A 19,215-nucleotide genomic window follows, 5' to 3' on the forward strand; every position below is an offset into this window, starting at 1 on the left:
AAAATTAGTCTATTTTGCAAAACTGCATTGGAAACACTTTTCACATCACATGATTAAAAACTGAATATTGCTACTGACAGAAAGATGAAGAAAGATTAAGAAAACAAGAAGTGGTAGGAGGACGATGGCACGTTTTTAAATGATTCATCATTTTCCTCTCCTGACCATTAGCATGGGTAGGCTAGCATTAGCATTGGATGAATTTAGACTAACTTATTAACTTTAGCCAGTCAAGTTGTTTAAGTGCTGAGTCTAAAGCATCTCCCACTACCATCATTTCTGCTGTGACCAGCTTTGAGGCCCCGCACTGCACTCCTAAAGTGCTTTAATTCCACTAAGTCCCTGCTGCCCTTCATCAGCCGGCCGGTATCACAGAGGGTCATCTGGAATGGCTCTGCAGTAATAAAAAAGCTTTATTGAACTTCTGTCCATCACTATTCGCTATCAAACCAGACAAAAAAAACTTCACAGTCAAACAATCAGTTTGTCTCATGTTGTATTGAATTCAGTAGTAAGAGAGTGTTATTACTCATGCATGCGTCAGGCCAAAGGAGCCTCTCCTCTCGTGCCGCTAATGAAAGCTGATCATAATAAGAGATTGTGTTCGGCTCGGCTTGCTTCTTACTCTGATAAAGGTTGACATGATGACAGCTGAACATCAAAACAGTGTGGCGCAGATTAGATCAGGAGACGCGGCATCCCACAGCTTTTTTTTCAGAGTTTGTTTGTGGAAAATGAAGGAATGTCCTGTAATGGGAAGGATTTTTCTTTAATACAAAATTCAGATTAAATCCACTTTTTGTGCTTACAGGCAGTGGCAGCATCTTGCTTTAGGGATGTTTTTATTTCCAACAGGGACAGCAAAGCTGGTCAGAGTTTATGGGAAGATGGATTGCCTTATATGCAGGACAATCCTGCAAGAAGATTTGCTACAGGTTGGCTAAGACTTGAGACCAAGGTTCACCTTCACACTCCACTACTACTCAACCCAAAGGGTTTAGATCAAAGCGCATCCTGTTAGGATGGCCTAGTCAAAGTTGAGCTGGGGATTTGTTGCAAGATTTAAGCTGACGCTCACATAAAGGTATATCTAAAAAAATTTGAATATCATTAAAAAGTTCCACATTTTGTCACTCATTTCAGAAGTGAAACTCACATTAGATTCATTACAGAGCGAAATAATTCATGCTTTTATTTCTTGTATTTTTGATGGTTACACATAAAAACCAAAGTTCAGTGTCTCAGAAAAACCGAATGATGCAATGGATTTCCATCATCTGTAATCCTTTATCAAGAATACACAGATTAAACGCTTAAAATATTTCACTCTGCATGACAAAGCTTTGAGTTTCACATTCTGAAATGAGTGACAAAATATTGAACTTTTCCATGATCTACGTTTGTTAGATGTACCTGTACACTTTCTGAGTTTTATCAATCTGACTTTACCGTTATTAATAATTTTCCTTTAACCTTCAATAAGCACAGAAAATCTTAATAAAATACATGGAAATTTTTGGTTACCATGTCTACACCTTTGCAAATCAGCTAATTGTTCTATCGGCTGGTAACCAGCGGCCTGTGGGTGGTGAGGAAAATCCTTGTGACATTCCTCTCAACAGGTAGAGTGGTGAAACAAGCACCCCCTTGTCCTGATAAACGTCCACCTTCAGCTGCACAACAGAAAGTCATTTAGCTCCCCCCGCCCCTCTCTTTTGTCCACCGGCCCCCACTGTCAGCTTGAGACCAAGGCTGAAAAGAAACAGGACAGGTAAGAGGAAGAAAAAGAGCTAAAAACAATCAGACCTCTGGCACATATCAGCAGGGTGAAATGTCACAATGAGGGAGGTTAAATCTGAAGGAAAACAGCTTCACCTCAACCCCAAACAAGCCAACGCAGCGCTGCCACTCACCGGGTACTCTTATGGCGGCAGAGCGCTTGGACAACATGGAAGTTGGAGGTTTCAGCTGTGGATGACTCCTGTTAGACCTCAATCTCTGTACCTCATATGGATGTTGGCAGAGATTTGAACTCCGATGATGGGACATAAAAGTGCCTGGAGGCAGGTTTCAAGAATCTGGGGCTTTATAGTGTAAAATAGACTGCAGCGCTGGAATTAATAGGAGCTGGAGGTAACATCCATCATGCTCATGCAGGATAATCACTGTGTTGCTCAACATCAACATGACTGCTCACCAAAAAGAGCTTCATCCCAGCATTTATAGCACAAATGGATTCATTTTTATGCTGCCAGAATGTGCTAATAGTTCAACAAAAAGTGAAGCTTTAAAAAAAAAAACAACTGCTAGTTTGTCGTACTTTTTACACTTTCCTTCCAGAGGGCTGTGTTCCAGAGAATCGACTATGGATGAGCATTTCCACCGAAACCAAACAAGTCTGCAGACACGTCTGGGCAATCAAAACAAATGTCCAGTCATGCAACGGTCTGTGGAGAGTAGCATCCTTACCCCTCGGTGATGACATTTACATTGCACACACACACACCCCACCAAAGCCTGGAGCTCTCCCAGACATGCGAGGAATAATGGCTCCTTTAAAAAGGACTGTACACCCACAGCCTCCATCCCCCTCCCCATGTACAGCCAACTCAGATTCTGCTCAGACTCTACCAGATGTCACCGATGGGAACATTTTTAATGCAGAGGTCTGAGAAACCAAATTACTGTGGCCAACTGTGGCAGAAAAATGCCCCCAACGCAGTCAAACAAAGGATCTATAACAGGGCAATTTTTAGAAAGCGTGACCTTTGAAGGTTAAGGGTGTTTCCTGAGGTGGATAAGACCACATAGATTCTGCATACAAATTCACAGGCAGCTTCCACTAGAGAATAGTAGAAAGCCCCAAAATAAAGTCATTTTTTACTGCAGTACAACACTTTCGTTTGTCGAAAAATCCAGTCTGTAATTCAAGCACATGTACTGCTTTCAGCCTAATTATTAGAAATAATAGTTTTTAGCAGTAAAACGTCATCGCTCAAGAGTCGGCGTCAAGCTGCTTCCCTTGACTAATGCTCAATAAAATGTCTGAGTGGCCTCTTCAGATAGAAGACCTCAGAGGCGAGTTAAAGTTGTTTTAGATGCATCAAGGTTTGGAGTTTGAGACCTTTACTCTAGATTGTCCTGAGTCCTGGTTTCTCTTCTCTCCAGCTCAACCTACGTTCTCTGCTGGATTTAGTTCTGGAGACTGAGGCAGCCATTAAAAACAATCGGTTCTGCGTCGACTGAACCATATACGTTCATGTAATCATATGCTTTAGGTTGATCTTCTGCTGATTGACCCAACGTTAATCACGTAGATGTGGTGAAGAAAACTCGCAATCCAGTTGAGGATTTTTGTGGTGTGATGGAACCAGTTTAAATCTATAGATTGCAAATCTGAAGCAACTGGATGATACCTTGATGTCAATATGGAAAGTTTCTAACACCTTTTTAAAGCTCTTCGGTTCTGAAGACAAGAAGTTCCCACTATCAAGGCATAACCAACAAAGTAGTTGAGTGTAGATGTGAGAGATAACAGCAGGGTTGGTGTTAGCAATAAAGAGGTAAGAGAGGAAGAGAATCATCAAATCAAACCTTGGATTCCTTCAGCAAAGTAAGTGAATGATGTGACTTAAAGACCTAAAAATACCAAGCCTTTAACACTACAGGCCAAGCAATGCTGAGAAATTAGAGAACACAAAGCCTCAGTGAGTAAATTAGTTTTACTACTGATCGTGTGACAAAAGATAGTCTCTATAGCAACTTGCATTTGAGAAGCATCTCTCCCACTAAGCCTGTCTACAGGTGTTGTCAAATTCTATGTGGAAGGAAATAGTCGAGCCTTTTTGCGTCTCCAGAGGAAGCCGTGCAAAATCTGATAAAATGCCTCAAGCATCGGTTGTGACTAAAGACTGTAAGATTGGAAGGGAAAAGAGAATCTGTGGGGAGTTGGAAAGAAGTGAGCGGAGCAGAACTTTGTGGCCCTCTCATCTCAGCTTGAGGCTAGAAGCCTGAGGCTACAATAGCTGCTGCTAGCATGACACTTCTGAAAGTCTGGCTGAACCGCCAGCAGGATTTAAACCCATCACAATGGAGGTTTCTGACAAGGTGTGAGAATGTCTGATTCTTTTTCCTTGCTGGAGAAATTATCAGGGTTTTCTAACTGAGACTGAGAAAGCAATGGTAGATTGCTAAGAAGTCATTATGGGATAGCAGCTTGATGACAGTGTTCCTATGGCAACACTTCCTTTGTGGGCACTGTGTACTGACAGTCCACATAGAGGTAATCTTGTTATAAATCCAATTTATTGGATTTAGTGGAACTTTGCATCAGGAATACAATAGTTGCAGTTGAAGACGTACATAAAGTATTTACCCCCTTCCAGATTTTGTTTCAGAAATAAACTATGGGTCAGTACAAAAAGCAGTTTTCCGATTACTTCATCCAAACAAACCTGACTATAAAGTGTTTTTCTCTACAGCTAACAGTTTGCAACCAACCTGGGTGGAAACAACTGTCTTTTTATCCCACTAGTTTCTGAGAATTGGTCCCATTACCATGTCTCAATCAGATCTAATGTGCACCTTTGACTAGACCATTCCCTTTTTTAAGCCATGGACTTGTTATTATGCTTTTGGATAATTGTACTGCTGTATAAACCAAGCGTGCTTGAACTTCAAGTCATTTGCTAGAGAAAATCATTCAGGTCCTTTAGCAGAAACCCAACTTCAGATTGTCATATTGCCACCATCAAGTCCATGAAGTGTTCTTTTACGTAAAAAATACTTTTAGTTTCACACCAGACATAATCAGGACTGCCATCTTTGGATCTGGGGATGATGCGTTGTCTTTTTTTTTTTTTAGATCTTTTAGCCTACTTTTTTGTTCACAACGCTCCAGTGAAAGATGTTGTGAATCAGCCTGGGTGGATTTTGTGAAATTCAGGTCAGCTTTCCAAAAACTGTGATTCATCAATTACTTTTTCCACATGGAGATAATAGAAATTCTCATTAAAAATGCTATTTTATATTCCAGCTTTCATTGTGGGACTACAAAAGCAAAACAGATGAAATCTGTGAGGGGGGAACCTTTCTTCACAGCAGGCTAGTATTGTTGCAGTCAGACAGGTGGTGGTTAGTATAAGGCATGGCTAAAACAAACCCTGGTTTCCAGCATTTTGTTGGCTCATCCATCCATCACAGCCTCTACCTTCTGCACACATTGTGCCTTTTTTCCCTCTGTTGCTCCCACTAGAGAAGAGTCATTATTCATACAAGCAGAGGATTTGTCACCACAACATGGACATTTCTCATTTTAGGATATCTCCTAAAGCAGCTGATTCTATTGTTTTTCCTTTGGCAGTCTCAATTACAGAGACTGTGGCCACTTTTCATCAAGCAGAAAAATACTTTCCAGACACAAAAACAGTAGAAAAGCAAGCAATGGAAACCATGAACAAAACTCAAGACAAAACCAAATGGTTTAAAAAGCAGATTGTCCAAGTTGCCTTTAACACAAAATGCTTGTTAAGGTCTGTTAGTTTCTTGGCGGTAAAGTTGAAAATGTTCATCACGAGAGCTTCAGTGGAAGAAGTATTCACATCCACTTTTTCACATCAAATCAAAGCTAAAAGGGGGTGCATAACTGTGAAGTGGTAGGAAATTATAACTTCTTAGAAAATCAGTTTTTAAGTCTTGTTCCACAGTCACAGTTGGATTTATTTCTGAACTTTGACTAGACCTAAAGTTAAATTTTGGTCTCTTTTGGCCAAGAGCTCAAATCTAATGTAGCAAACTGCAAACAAAATGTTGTCCTGGATTTTATTTTGGGACATCAGTGTAAAAGGACCTTAACTACAAATGCACATCACATTTTAAAGCTTATTTCCATTCCAAACCATGTATAGTTTTCCTTGTCCTCAAATGTGTGTATCAAGATAAAATTGCAATTAAAAAAACACTGAAATTTTAGTGCATAAATTGACAAAACCTCAGAATTTATCATGCTTAAAACTGCTGTATGGTTCTCTAAAAAAACAATATATTTGACCACAAAGTTTGACGGAGGTAAAAAATTAAAAACCATAGTTTAAGCAGTTCAGAGGAGCACTCTGACCATCATATATTACACGACTGAGAAAACAAATTACGCTTCAGGCAGTAAAGTGGCTCTTTGGTCAGAGGGCGCTCCTGCAGGGCCGTCGGACTGATTATGTGAATGGGACGTGGTTTGAAGCCACAGCCGCTAAAGTGTGTACAAAACACACTTAATCAGATCAGATTGGAGTTGCCAATGGTTGCATTTTAACCTTAATCACCAGCACATTAATATGAAAACATCAGCATAATTACAATAAACAAACAAGGAGCTTGTTGCAGAGTGTATCATGCTTGGTGCACTGCTTTTCCTGCTGTATAGATACGAGTGCATCATAACTCCAGACCAAACATATACACTCACATTAGTGTGATCTGTATCCAAAACTCAGGCTGTGTAAATATTTCAACTACATAATGATAAATAGATGCTAAATTCATTCTGAGCTCAGATAATGTGGATTATTCACCAGCTTTAAAAGTTAAAAATATATTTTCAATGGAAACTTCATGTTTTAGCTCCAGTTCTTGTACCAATTATCCTGTTAGTTATCTGAATGTTTGTGTCCCGGAAACCTTCACATTTTTAACTGGCTTCAGCAAATCAAGGTTTAATTGCCTTTGAAATAACATGCATATTAATTTCAATAACACCAACTGTTCTGGATTTTAATCCTACTTATTATGCTGTTGCCACTGGCGACCCAGACCAATAAATATTAGATTATTAAAAATATACTAGCAATGTTACACATTTTCAACTTAGTTTCTATTAATTAAACATTAAACTATTAAACATTAGTGTCTTTTGGATATAAATAATTTCTAAGAAATTTTAGCCACTGTAGAGCAAGTTTTACAAATTAGTCTAAATTTTTCCTCCATCCTGTATTTTCAAAGCCTGGTGTGCAAATCAAGTTTTAATACCTTTTATATTTAGATAATAAATATATTGAAACATTTCTCAATTGGTAGTTGAACTGAACATCCAAAAAAAACCTATTTGAGGAAACTTCAAAAGTGGCAAATAAAATAAAGAAAATAATCAATTGCAGTAAGAGAGCAGATGGAGCATTAAGTTGTAGCTTAAACAGCATTTAAAAGATTTAAAAACCAGACGTTCTCCACGCTTTGACCTCAACACCAAGTTATTCTAAAGTAAAACATCATGTAGTTCTATCTACAAGAGAAAATTGAGAACATTTGCAGTGTTGTGACCCGGCTCCTGGTCCTTAGCTGGTTCTCCTCTGCACTATTTATAGAAAGTGTGTGGTCTGGTCCCCCAGCTGTACACCTGGACACTAAACAAAGGTCAGCGTCTGGCATTCGAAACTAGTCGCATCATTTTACAACCTCCAGTCGAATTATTCCCCTACATTCACTGCAGGGACAGCAGGATCTGTGGACTTTGGAGACACACAGTCGTTTGATTGAAAAACAGAGAGCCTGTTCTTTCCTGTTGCTGGAATCAAACTGTTGTTTCTCTCTGTCGCATGCTTGCTTTTTGCAGCCATATGCAACGCAGCTTTTCTCACTTCCGTGTGTCAGCTCTTGCTTTGACTATAGATGCGAGAGTGTTTCATATCGCTTGCACAGGCAGGAATCACTCGGTTGCTATGGTATCATGTAGTGGCAGTTTCTACCGAATGAACCTAAAGTGAACAAAAAAAACTTCTGACCCTGATTTAAAGAAGCAGACAGCCGGCAGACAGTGAAGACATGTGAGGCTAAGTTTTGTTTCAGTGATTTTGTTGAGAACTGCAGTTGGATCTGAGACGATGAAGCATCTGAGAAGAAGGTTGTACATTTACCAGGTTGCTTACTTAAACATAATTAGTCAGGAGAGAGGAAAAAAAAGACAAGTCTAGACGAGAAGAGGTGGCTCGAAATAGAAAGGAGCAACTCGTCTCTATGGAAACGAAAGGCAAAAAACAGTGGCACACACACCGCCATGAAAGACATGTAAGGGATGAGGGTGAAAGAGAGCAAGAGGAGAGATGGAGAGAGGGAGGGAGAGAGGAGACGTGGCAGGAAGACAATGAAGGGAGGGAAAGATTGTGAGCTTCCAAAAGTGACGAGTGTCACAGGAGTAAATATGGACGTCGTTCCTGTCGCTGCTTTTAACCCTTTGAAACAACTGATTTCCTTTCAAGCAGATACTCTGGAGAGGGATTTCTTTAGCAATTCACTAATGTTTCAGTGACTCCCAACATACCACTGACCTGTAATTACTGACACACTGACTGTTTATCATTATTTTTATTATTGAATATTACAAGCAATAAATATAACTGTATATCAGAACTTTAAAGGTCAAGAGTATTGGTTATAGTGACATCTAGTGGTAAGATTTCAACACTTAAATCTATGGGTACCTTTTGAAAAAAAATGTTTCACAAAAAACGTAATTTTAGCATTTCAGTTCAAAAAGTAAAACTCGCTAAGTGGAACCGGCACCTTTTGAGGCTCTTCAGAGAAAAATGAGGAGGCTGTTTCAGGATTTGGTTCTATTGTGATGTTGCCCAGCTGACTGACTTTGATTGTTGATTTAAGCATTGTGTTGTTGGTTGCAAGAAAAAACGACCACAAATCAATCTGAAGATCTTACAAGATCCAAGTGGTTCACCAAGGAAAAATGGAGGAATTAAGTTTATCTTTTAAAAAATTATTTAAAAATACTTTTCTTTCCATATTTTTTTCATAGTAATTGATGTTGGTAAATGTGGAGCTGGTGATTTTTCTTTTCCAAAAAATGTATATGTTTTTGTTTTCCTAATCTCATAATTCCCAGTGTGAGATTATAAAGCAGCAATAAATGTTAAAAGAATTGGAAGATGTTTCTGGATCTCGGCTGCTGCACTTAGACAAGATATCCCATCTGATGAAGATAATTCAGGTGTGGAAACATCTGCCCAGAATTATTACATTATAACATTATTAATGGTGATTATCATCTTTCCACGCGTTACTTCATCTAAAGCATAAGAACTTCTGCTCTTGACACCACTTTGTTATAAATGTAAATTCTGTTGCGACACCTCCAGGCGCTGCAGCCATCTTCTGATGTCTAAGTTTATTTCTCATTTTGTACTATTTATTTCTTTATCTTTGTATATCATGTATATACACATAACCTGCATCTTAACTCGAGTCGAGCAAATCTCAATCTCGTTGTAATCTGTTGATGACAATGACAATAAATCTTATCTTATCTGACATCATTTGCAGCTGGCATAATTACTCATGAACTTTTCAACTTTGCAGCCACACACATTTTAATGTTTTAACCCTCTATGGCATGGCGTTGCCCTCAGGCAACAAACCACATAGCTGTACCTCACATTGCTCCTTTATTTTATTTTTTGGGGGGCATGATTTTTGACATATTTTTGTCCAAAAAATAGTTCTTTTATGAATATAGTTTTTGTTTGATTTGTATTTCATTTCTCATAATCAGTGTAGACAATCTTGGTGTTCTAGACCAATGTTACCCTGAGGCAACAAACCCAAATCTGGTTCCAGGAGGTGTCAGAGTCCGATTTTATGATTGACATGTAATTAGGGACCACCAAGCTCCCAAAGAATGCAGGAAAATATTTCTTCCCCACAAAAATAAAAAGTCATGCCATAGAGGGTTAATCTTAATAGGCCATCACAAATTAGAGCATGATCGAAAAAGGAAATACTCTGGTTTCAAAATCTTTTGTAAAAATAAGAGAGGTCAGCATTTAAGTTCCTGCTTAAGACTTTAATAGAATCAGATTTTGCTCATGTTTAAATTCAAAGAAGTGTATCAAAACATACCTACGCTTAACTTTTCCAACGTGGCAAAATATGAAGACGGTCAACACTTTTACAAAGCATCACAGTTCATCTCATAGCTGCTAAGTAGAGGTTGTGTTTTTCTTCTTTGCAGGCATCACTACAGTGCTGACCATGACCACCCTGAGCACAGTGGCCAGAAACTCCCTACCCAGAGTGTCCTATGTGACGGCCATGGACCTGTTCGTCACCGTCTGCTTCCTGTTCGTCTTTGCCGCCATGATTGAGTACGCAATGCTCAATTATTACTCCTACAGTATACGCAGACCGCCTCCCAAGATGCAGCGAATGGTAAGTCAGTGTTGTACAATGATACTTTCTGATATCTGCTACAAGCAGGACTCTTTGTGCAGAGCCACATCAGCTTTTGAAGCATGCATCAGTGCCTTCCATTTAAATATTCCTGTAATGTTTCCAAATAGTGACATTACTAAACTAGTCTGACTGATGCTCTTATCTGCTGTTGCCTTGTCAATCACCAGACCTCAAAGGGAAACAAGATGTCCACTAACAGACACTAAGCAGCTACAAAGGGACAGAAAAAGGCAACAGAACAGGGGAACCAAAGGGAAACTACTACAAACGGTATCAAAAACACAAAGAAAGCGACTACAGAGAGATACAGAGTGCAGACATAACAACCCCTAACCATATTGTGTGCCTGCGTGGGGGGAAAGGGAAGTCACTGGAATTTTAATGAAGATAATTAACATGACAAACAGTACGGACTTTAATCAAATATCGCAAAACATTGCTTTCGTGGCTGCCATAGCAACTTCAAGGGGCGATTAGGACTCTAAGATATCTGTGTGATCATCCATAGTGTGCATCAAATACTGCTAAACATAACAAAAGAAGGGGAGAAACTTCATCAACATGCAGTTGAAGCTAGATATTTACATACTATAAAAAGACAACCTTTATTTTCTCCTGCCGTCTGAAATTGAATCAGAAACTTTTTATGTTTTAGGTCATTTGGGACTAGAATTCATTTTCTTTGCTAAATGTCAGAAGTTTACATACATTTCCTCCTCCCGCAAGCTTCAAGCAATGATTGCTGAATTTCCTCCTGATAGAACTAGTACAAGTTTGGCTGCCTTGTTCACAGAAACCTTAGATACTTCAGAAGATTGACTTTGTTGTCCTTAAGCCACTTTGCAGCAAATTTGTCTATATGATTAAAATCATTGACCATTTGTTGTTAAAGCAACATGTAAAGAGTCAGGAAGTAAAAACTTGTACACAAACTGACCATAATCCTAAGAATAGAGCCAAAGTGGCTACAAAGCGGCTTAACCTCCTGAGACCCTGCATCCTCATATGAGGACATTACATTTTTGTAAACACAGATGTAAATAATAACATTGATTGAATGGTCTTATCGTCACACAGATAGACCCAATGTCCTCGTCTGAGGACATTGGGTTTTGAGAAAACCACTTATTGTAGAAAGCTGAAATTTTATTTTTAGGCCAATTGGGTCTTTATGATCCCAAATGACAAGGAGAAATGTATATGCAATAACAGACCCATTGTCCTCATATGAGGGCATTGGTTTTGACATAGTTCAAGAGCACATAGAAAGCTAAAATTTAATTTCAACTAAAATTAGGTCATACTAATCCCAAATAGTAAGGAGACATAAAAAATGCACATCAAACAAAAGCCCGGGTCTCAGGAGGTTAAGGACAAGTTAACGTTTTGCTGTGGCAACTGAGTTCGACCAGTTCTGTCAGAAATGGACCAGAACTCGAGCAAATGATGCAAGGAAAGCCAAACAGTTTGATCAAAGTCATACAGTTCAAAGGCAATACTACCAAACACTGAGCATGTATGTAAACTTTTGATTGTGAAGACATTACAAAATAAATCTGATGTATTCTCTGCATTATTATTGTGGCATTTAGCAAACAAATAATTTGGTAACTGACCTAAAACAGTAGAGTTTAGACTTTAAAGCGTGAATGTCTGGTTTGATCTGTTCCCTTCCCATGTGATCTACCATTTGTAGCAGCACCATCCATCATCTATGAACAACCTTCTTGAGGCTGCAAAAACTGCTCCTGAGGCCTTGCTAATAATGTCTTCTGCTAGACATCACTCTTTCAAAAACAGATATCAATTCCATCCGTATGATGCGGCGTCTGTCTGTACATCCAGCTCACTTCCCAGGAATCTGACACGTCTTTATGAACACCTGTGCTCAGTTAAAAAACATTTCCTCTCCAGTCTTCGCCCCTCATGCTGTGTGTGGGCGTCCTCCAAGGCTGTACCTGCCGCGAGTGCCTTAATGTCGGCGGCACACACGCACTCGAACTGAGTCAGCCGCCGCCGCTGCTGTCATCTCTTCCTCTCTCCAGATCCGCTCCCTATTCATTATTTCCTCCTCATGTGGAGGAGTTCTGCTCAATGTGTCTCAGGGCTAAAGCCACTGTCAGCTTGGACCGAACAATTAAGTTGCCTTTTATTCAGCCACCCTCTTCTGGGTTTTGGCCGATCCTGCATTGGGAAGCTGCTCCCACCTCATCCCCCTCATGGGCATCTTTTCAGTGCCCACTCAATCAATTCTCCATCGCATGTCACTCGTCCCTGACTGGAGAAGGAAAGGGTTTTAAAATACATATCAAGTCCCACCTCATATTTCCTGTTCTAAACCTTTTAAGTACAGTCAGTGCAGGATTTATAAAGCAGCAATTTGACTTTTGATTTCCTGTTTCTACTTTAATTTGAGCTTCTAAAAAGAAAGCTTTGAATGTGAAATTGTATTTCTGTAATGGATTAGTTTTATTGATGGTTTGTGGTGGGAATGTTTTTTTATCATCTAAATAGAATAATTGTCTATTTGGTGCATTGATTGCATGAAACAACAATCATGTGTCAAGGATTTGTTTTCATGAACTCAGTTCATTTGTCCACAAACTACAGGCTCTTCTCAAGATAGAAAACAACAACAAGGTTCAAGTGCAGCTCAGAGAGTAAAGGTTGTATTCTAGATTCATTGCTCACAGGAATTTGTCAGCCGTTTATTTCAACTCATTGTGATCCTTATGGTTTGTGGCTTTGGAAACGCAAAAGCTACAATTACCAAGACTGATGAGAAACTATTTAATGCAGAAAGTGTGTCTTTGTACTATATAGTGTGAATTAGTTCAGGTGTTTACTGTGCAGCTGAGCTCTGATGTTCAGTCTAGTGTTTCACATCTTCATCTGGTTCTCTGGGGTTCAGGTCAGGCTAGATTGCTGGTCAATCAAGCACAGTAACACCGTTAGTATTAAAGCAAGTGGGTTGGTGTGTGTGTGTGTGGGCAGATGACGAGTCCTGCTGGGAAATAAAAATCAACACCTCCATAAAACTTGTCACCAGAAGAAAGCATCAAGTTCTCCAACACTTCCTGGTTGATGGCTGCTCTAACTGTGGATTTGATTAAACACAGTGGACCACTAGGAACTTTATTTCCAGCATTTTCTCCGTAGCTCAATTAAGACAAGTTGAGAATCGTCTGTTTGGCAGCTGTACAAGGCCATATGTTTAAAAGAATTTTGGCAAAAATGATTTTTGCAGTCATCGTATCCTGTCTTGTTTTAATTAGTTGCTCATGCACAGTAATGTTAAAGCTTGTTAAAGCAGACAATCGACTGTTTTATTTTAAACTGTTCAAGAAATTCAGTTTCAGAAAAAAAACACTATTTGTAATGACATTGTTGCAAAATGTATTGCAAAAGGTAAAATTTATAGTGTCGTGTTGCACAATCAATTGATTTTTAGTTTGCTTTTGTATCTTTGACCATTAAAATATAGTTAAACTAAATCCAGGTAAACAAATTGTACAGTTTCACCTTGTCGTACTTTAAAAGGATCCTTTAATATTAAATTAAGTCCAGCTCTAATATGATGCGAGTTACTTATCTTGTCAATGGATTCTTAGAAGTGATACTATTTAATTTTTTTTGCAGGCCTACTCATCCTTCAACATGGGTCGCACACCTCGAGCCATGATGCCAATGGGCAACTCTTTGTTCTGGCACGACTATGATGACAACTGCCTGTACGAGTGCCTGGACGGAAAAGACTGCAAGAGCTTCTTCTGCTGCTTTGAAGAGTGTAAAGAAGGCGGCTGGAGGAAAGGACGGATCCACCTCAACATCCGGGAGCTGGATTCCTACTCCCGGGTGTTTTTCCCCACCTCCTTCTTGCTTTTTAACATAGTCTACTGGGTCAGCTACCTCTACCTCTAGTCTGATCGGGCGGCCATCTTTGGACCCTGCTGGAACAGCTCTCATCGTTTCCCACCGCGACTGGAGACATGAGGTCTCAACCAAGTAGTGGAGGAAATTAGCTGGATCTGCATTATGGGAAGTTTTTACAGACACACTTCTTCAAGGATGATATTTTGATGGCCAGGATTTTTAAAAATGGCTTCACTTCTCTGTCAGGATGGAAAGACCGATTTTATAACTCTGAGGAAACCAAACTGTGACTTGAGAGAAGTTCGGGGACAGGGTTGCAAAGCTGATCTTGGACATCGAGATAGCCAAGCACCCATAGTGCCTTCTCTGGAAAGGGTGCGGCAACACAGTATGCGGCTTCAGAGTTCCCTCCATTTTTCTTTGTCACCTCATAAGTCACAAGGCCGCATGCTGAGCTGTCCATCTACTGATGAAACCAACCTGGATCACAGTTTTTCACAAATGGACATGTCCAAAGTTATTGCTTTTATTTTGTAGCAGCTTAGTTTTATTTCTATGCTAGAATTAGTTCTTTTCCTATGGTAACATCTCTCTTTTCTTATAAAGTTGGACATGAGTTTACAGCAACACCAACACATCAGTTAGCTGTTTAATACGAGTCGGCAGCCTGTTGTTACTGATGTTTTACGACCACGGGACGCAGTTTACAACATTCTTACACAACAAATGTATACCAACCAAACTAAACTTACAAATCCCAGCCATGGGCATTTTATGTATGTTTAAATACACAAATAAGCTTAGCTATAGGAGCGCTTTCATTCAGAGCAGATATTTAGTTATTCTATTAAATATGCTTATTTAGATTTTTTACTGTCATTTTTAATTTCCCAGTCTCTTTGTAAATGAAAAGTTTGATATTTTGGGAGATTTTTGTTTGTCAGTTGTTTTTCAGCTGTGTGCAGGAGTATGGATAACTTTATAAAAGCTCAACTTCTACATTTCCATATGTTGTGTTATGGATCTAGCTCTACTCCTGAAAGTAATCTTCATTTCAACACTTACACACTCCAGAAATTCACAAATACGATAAATTACTAGATTAGGAAAACCTTTCACCTACAAAAGACAATCAGAGAATCTGGTAATTTATTATAATATTCCTCACATAACTTTTTGCTTCTTCTGGTAATTTGATTGCCTATTTACAGTGACACATTATGAGTATCAATGGTAAAGGTATTTTTTTCTGTGCGATGGTTGTGAACTTCAATGTCTAGAACGAAGGTGAAGCTAATATTTTTTGCCACGTTTTATGGGAACTGTGTGCCAAGTGAACTGTGATTAAACTTGAACTTTTAAAGAAAAGTATTAGACTACTTACTACCACTGGACCAAGGTTTAGACATTAGGTTTAGTAACTAGCTCTGACTGAGCCTGAAACCTTTTAGCTGAATCTTACCATGGGGATTAACATTTAAAGAAGCTTTACCAAAGCTAACCAAACAGCTAACATCACACAAATGGTCAGAACGCTGTGAAGTAAAATTGGAATAAATTTAGTAGTCTTTAGCAAGAGGTGAGGTGAACTTGGAGTAATGTATTCGTTTTTTGAAACCTATTTGATTTACTAAAAAGTCTGTGCCTAGAAAAAGTGTCTGCCGCATCGCTGAATTCTTCAGTTTATGCTTTTTATACTATTGTTTTAGATTTGGCTAAATAAATATCTAAATAGAACCTATTTTGCAACATTAAGTTGGGCAGCTGATCTGGAAAAGCCACCCATTATTCTCCTACCTAAAGATATGAAAGAACAGAGAAGATAAGTTTATAAAGGGTTAAAAACTATTTAGATGACTTAATATCTTGTAGAACCCAGTATAAAGTCTAAAGCCCTGCAGGCTTTCCTTGCCTCAGGTAAAGTCAGCATCTATGATCTAATAATATGAGAGAATCTGAAGGAAATTGAGTTTTAAGGTCAAACTACTACAACAATAAAAAACACAACCTACCCTTAAACATGTTAGTTCTTACTGCCCAAACATTTTTGGTTTGAAAATGGTTCCATTATAAAGGAGTTGAAAGACAATGGCTAGCAACAAGAATTAGATTTTAATTTCCTAAAATAAATACAACACGTCAGCTTTTTTCATGGGTTCACTGAGATAGTAGAAGGTTCTGGTAATAAATGCTTTCTGATGGTGCCGCTTGCTTCCCTGCAACTTCCTCAGCCAGAAACAACACATAAATAGTTTTGTGTAATGGTTGCATGCACTGGATGCATTTCTCAAGTAAATAAAATTAGCAAGGAAGAAAGAAGCAAATTTATGACAACCAAATCTGATTCCTGGTGCTGAAAATAGAAGCTCGTAGTGAAAATCTGGATATTTACTGTAGACAATATAAAAATCCTGTTCTGTGTACAGTATGTACCAATGTATAAAGTAAGCAACATTTAACAACAGTGTACCTGTTGACGCCTCCTTCCACCAGGATCAAACAAAGCTCCATTCTTCAGGATAAAATTAGATTACTGCACTTGTATTTCCATCAAGGATCTTATTCCGAAAAATATCCAACAACTGTCTTATAAAAATGACCAAAATCTCAGAAAAGTTTTCAAACTCCTTGTTGAATCTGTGCCACAAATGATTAACCAATTCAATCCATACTAGTAGGGTGTATCTAATAAAGTGGCCAGTGAGTGTAGGTGTCTAATATTGCCCATGTGTGACACAAGAGACCCCAAGAGTCCTTGGAGTCCCTCAGAGGCAGTGGTGGCTTTGACAAATGTCACTCTTAGACGCCGCAAGAATGAGAATGACTTTTTGTAGCTTAACCTTTGCCACCGAAATATTACACTGGTTTTCTTCTCTAAACCTCGGCAGCAACACAGATCTCCCCGACAAAATGTCAAACTATTTATTTAAAAAGCCCATAAGCTGCCATCGGCCTGCAAACGGTGGAAACTGGCTTTGAAGGATGATAATAGTCGTCATCCCAACACAAATGCAAACATGAGACCCTGTGCTGCTCATGAGCTAGCCAAGTTCACCAATTTGAAATGATTAGCTCCTATATGATGCTCCACGTTCACATGGTGCACAGGGCAGAGCTGGAAATGGATGATACAGGATGTTTGCTGATGGCTCTTGATGGAGTCTCTCCATTCCCTCCTCAAACAAATAAAACCCGGCGCCATATGTTTGTGTACGGACCCAAACGTTCAGGCAAACAAGCGGACAGTGCCAGCGAGATCTGGAACCCCTTTTTGGTTTTGTTGACTGTTCTATGGCGTTTCTTGCATTTTTTTGGCTTCGTAGAACAATCGGCTCCTCTTTTCTGTCCTCCTCCCCGCACCAACACACTTTCACCGGTATTCGAAGCTTTTCTGTGAAACATATATAATTAATGTTTCTATTTTCATACAGTTATGGAATGTATGTTAGGTCAGTAGCAAGGCTGGAGTCGGTCTGGTTACAGTTCAGTCAGTTCGTGCCGCGTAAATTAGTTTATTTTTAGTGGGGCTTACATATTCATAAAGCCTCCATACCCATTTGTGTCCTGTCCAGAGACTTGTAATGGAAAATAAACCCGCTTTGAGAGTTGCTAGATGAACAGCAGAGGGGCTGTTACACTGTGGGCCATTACTATTATGCTGATTTACAGATTAACTCATGAGACAGTGGCATTTCATTAGTATTCAGCATATTCATCTCCTTAGAACTGACTGAACTAACCAGAGCTTGGCCAACACCGCAGTAAACCCTCCTCACCTCTGGTATTTCTACTACACTTTATAAGTGTCTTAGTCTGTTGAGATACTTCAATAAAACAAAAGAAATCACTATTTTCTACGTCTCAATGAACAACACCTTGTCTGTATCAAGCGACAGGAACCTGTGTTTGTAAAAGCTCTGTGGAGTCTGAGCGCTAATCCAAGATCAGCCCTAGTGAGCTTAATGAAGTGGCTCCAGCGGCCGCCTTTTCCACCAGACCTCGTCACCCCCATTAAGGTCTGCTTGTGTCAGAGCTGCAGAGTTGGTCCCGTGGAAGTGGCAGAAAGTCACGTATTACTGGGGGGGTTTTTCCCCCCCTTCCACAAAGCAATTTGCTCGTGATCGTCAGGGAGACCACCGGAGGGCGGGGCAGAGAGCACAGCGCCAATGAGCCACACTGGTCTTGGATCAGCCCTCCCAGAGGAAGCTTTTATGAAAATAGGATCTTGGGTGAAATTAAGCATCTTTTCTATTGTGTAGTATCTTGCTTATTTAAATAAATAATGTTTTGGTCAAGTGTGACACTAAAGTGTTTTTGTCTAAAAATTAAACCTTGAGAGAAAAGTTTGAGTTGAGAAAGACACTTTACCTGAACATCTAATTTTACAGCTGATTCCAACTAGATGAGCTTTTCCTTCTGATAATGACTTTCACCTGTTGAATTCACATCCCTAAATATCTGGACAAACACCCAAACTTGCATGCTAAGAGAATAGTTTTTATACGAAATCAGCAGCAAAAATCATATGGTTTACTTCTGTTGTAGTCAAAGAACTTTCACTTACACAAGAAACCAAGTCAGGGTCACATTGTGAGAGAAACTGGTGAGTTATCACCATTAATGTGCACCAGTGCATCGTTATGGAACAGCCTAATGGAGGGTTTCTCAACCAATGACATCACAAACATACAATTTCTCCTTGACTGCAAAAATACTAAATCTTAAAGTAGTTTTGGTTCAATTTCTAGTGGGAATATCTTCATTAAACTAACTCTTTACCAAGATATAGGAGCTTGACAACAGTGTCATTGCATTGACCTCTAGGCCCTTGAAAGGTCATCATTTAAAGTCTGGATGTTTGCTTCTGTTGTCCAGAAGTCCCACTAATCCAATGTTCTGCTGGAAAAGTTCAATTAATCCATCCACAATAAATACAGTGATTTACAACCGTCCTCTGGCTGTCTGTCTGTCTGCCTAATAACAATGACGCCACTAATATCCAGTGACAGATGCATGAGCACATCATTGCTTTCACCTCACTTTAGTGACCTAGTTTTCCCCAACAGCATGCAGAGAGAGAGAGAGAAAGGAGAGGAGTTGCGGGGTGGA

The 19,215-nt window shown here is 39.3% G+C and overlaps 1 protein-coding gene across 1 annotated transcript in view; it reads left to right on the plus strand.

Annotated features, from left to right (window-relative positions):
• Window positions 1-19,015, plus strand: part of LOC102226955 (gamma-aminobutyric acid receptor subunit gamma-3-like) — an 87,935-nt gene extending 68,920 nt beyond the window's left edge. The window contains exons 9-10 of the mRNA XM_005812909.3: window positions 10,013-10,209; window positions 13,873-19,015. Of these exons, the coding sequence (XP_005812966.2) occupies window positions 10,013-10,209; window positions 13,873-14,154 (479 nt within the window). The 3' untranslated portion in view covers window positions 14,155-19,015. The remainder of the gene's footprint in view (window positions 1-10,012; window positions 10,210-13,872) is intronic.
• Window positions 19,016-19,215: the final 200 nt, after the last annotated feature.

Source organism: Xiphophorus maculatus, chromosome 24, assembly GCF_002775205.1.
Source record: "Xiphophorus maculatus strain JP 163 A chromosome 24, X_maculatus-5.0-male, whole genome shotgun sequence".
NCBI lineage: Eukaryota > Metazoa > Chordata > Actinopteri > Cyprinodontiformes > Poeciliidae > Xiphophorus > Xiphophorus maculatus.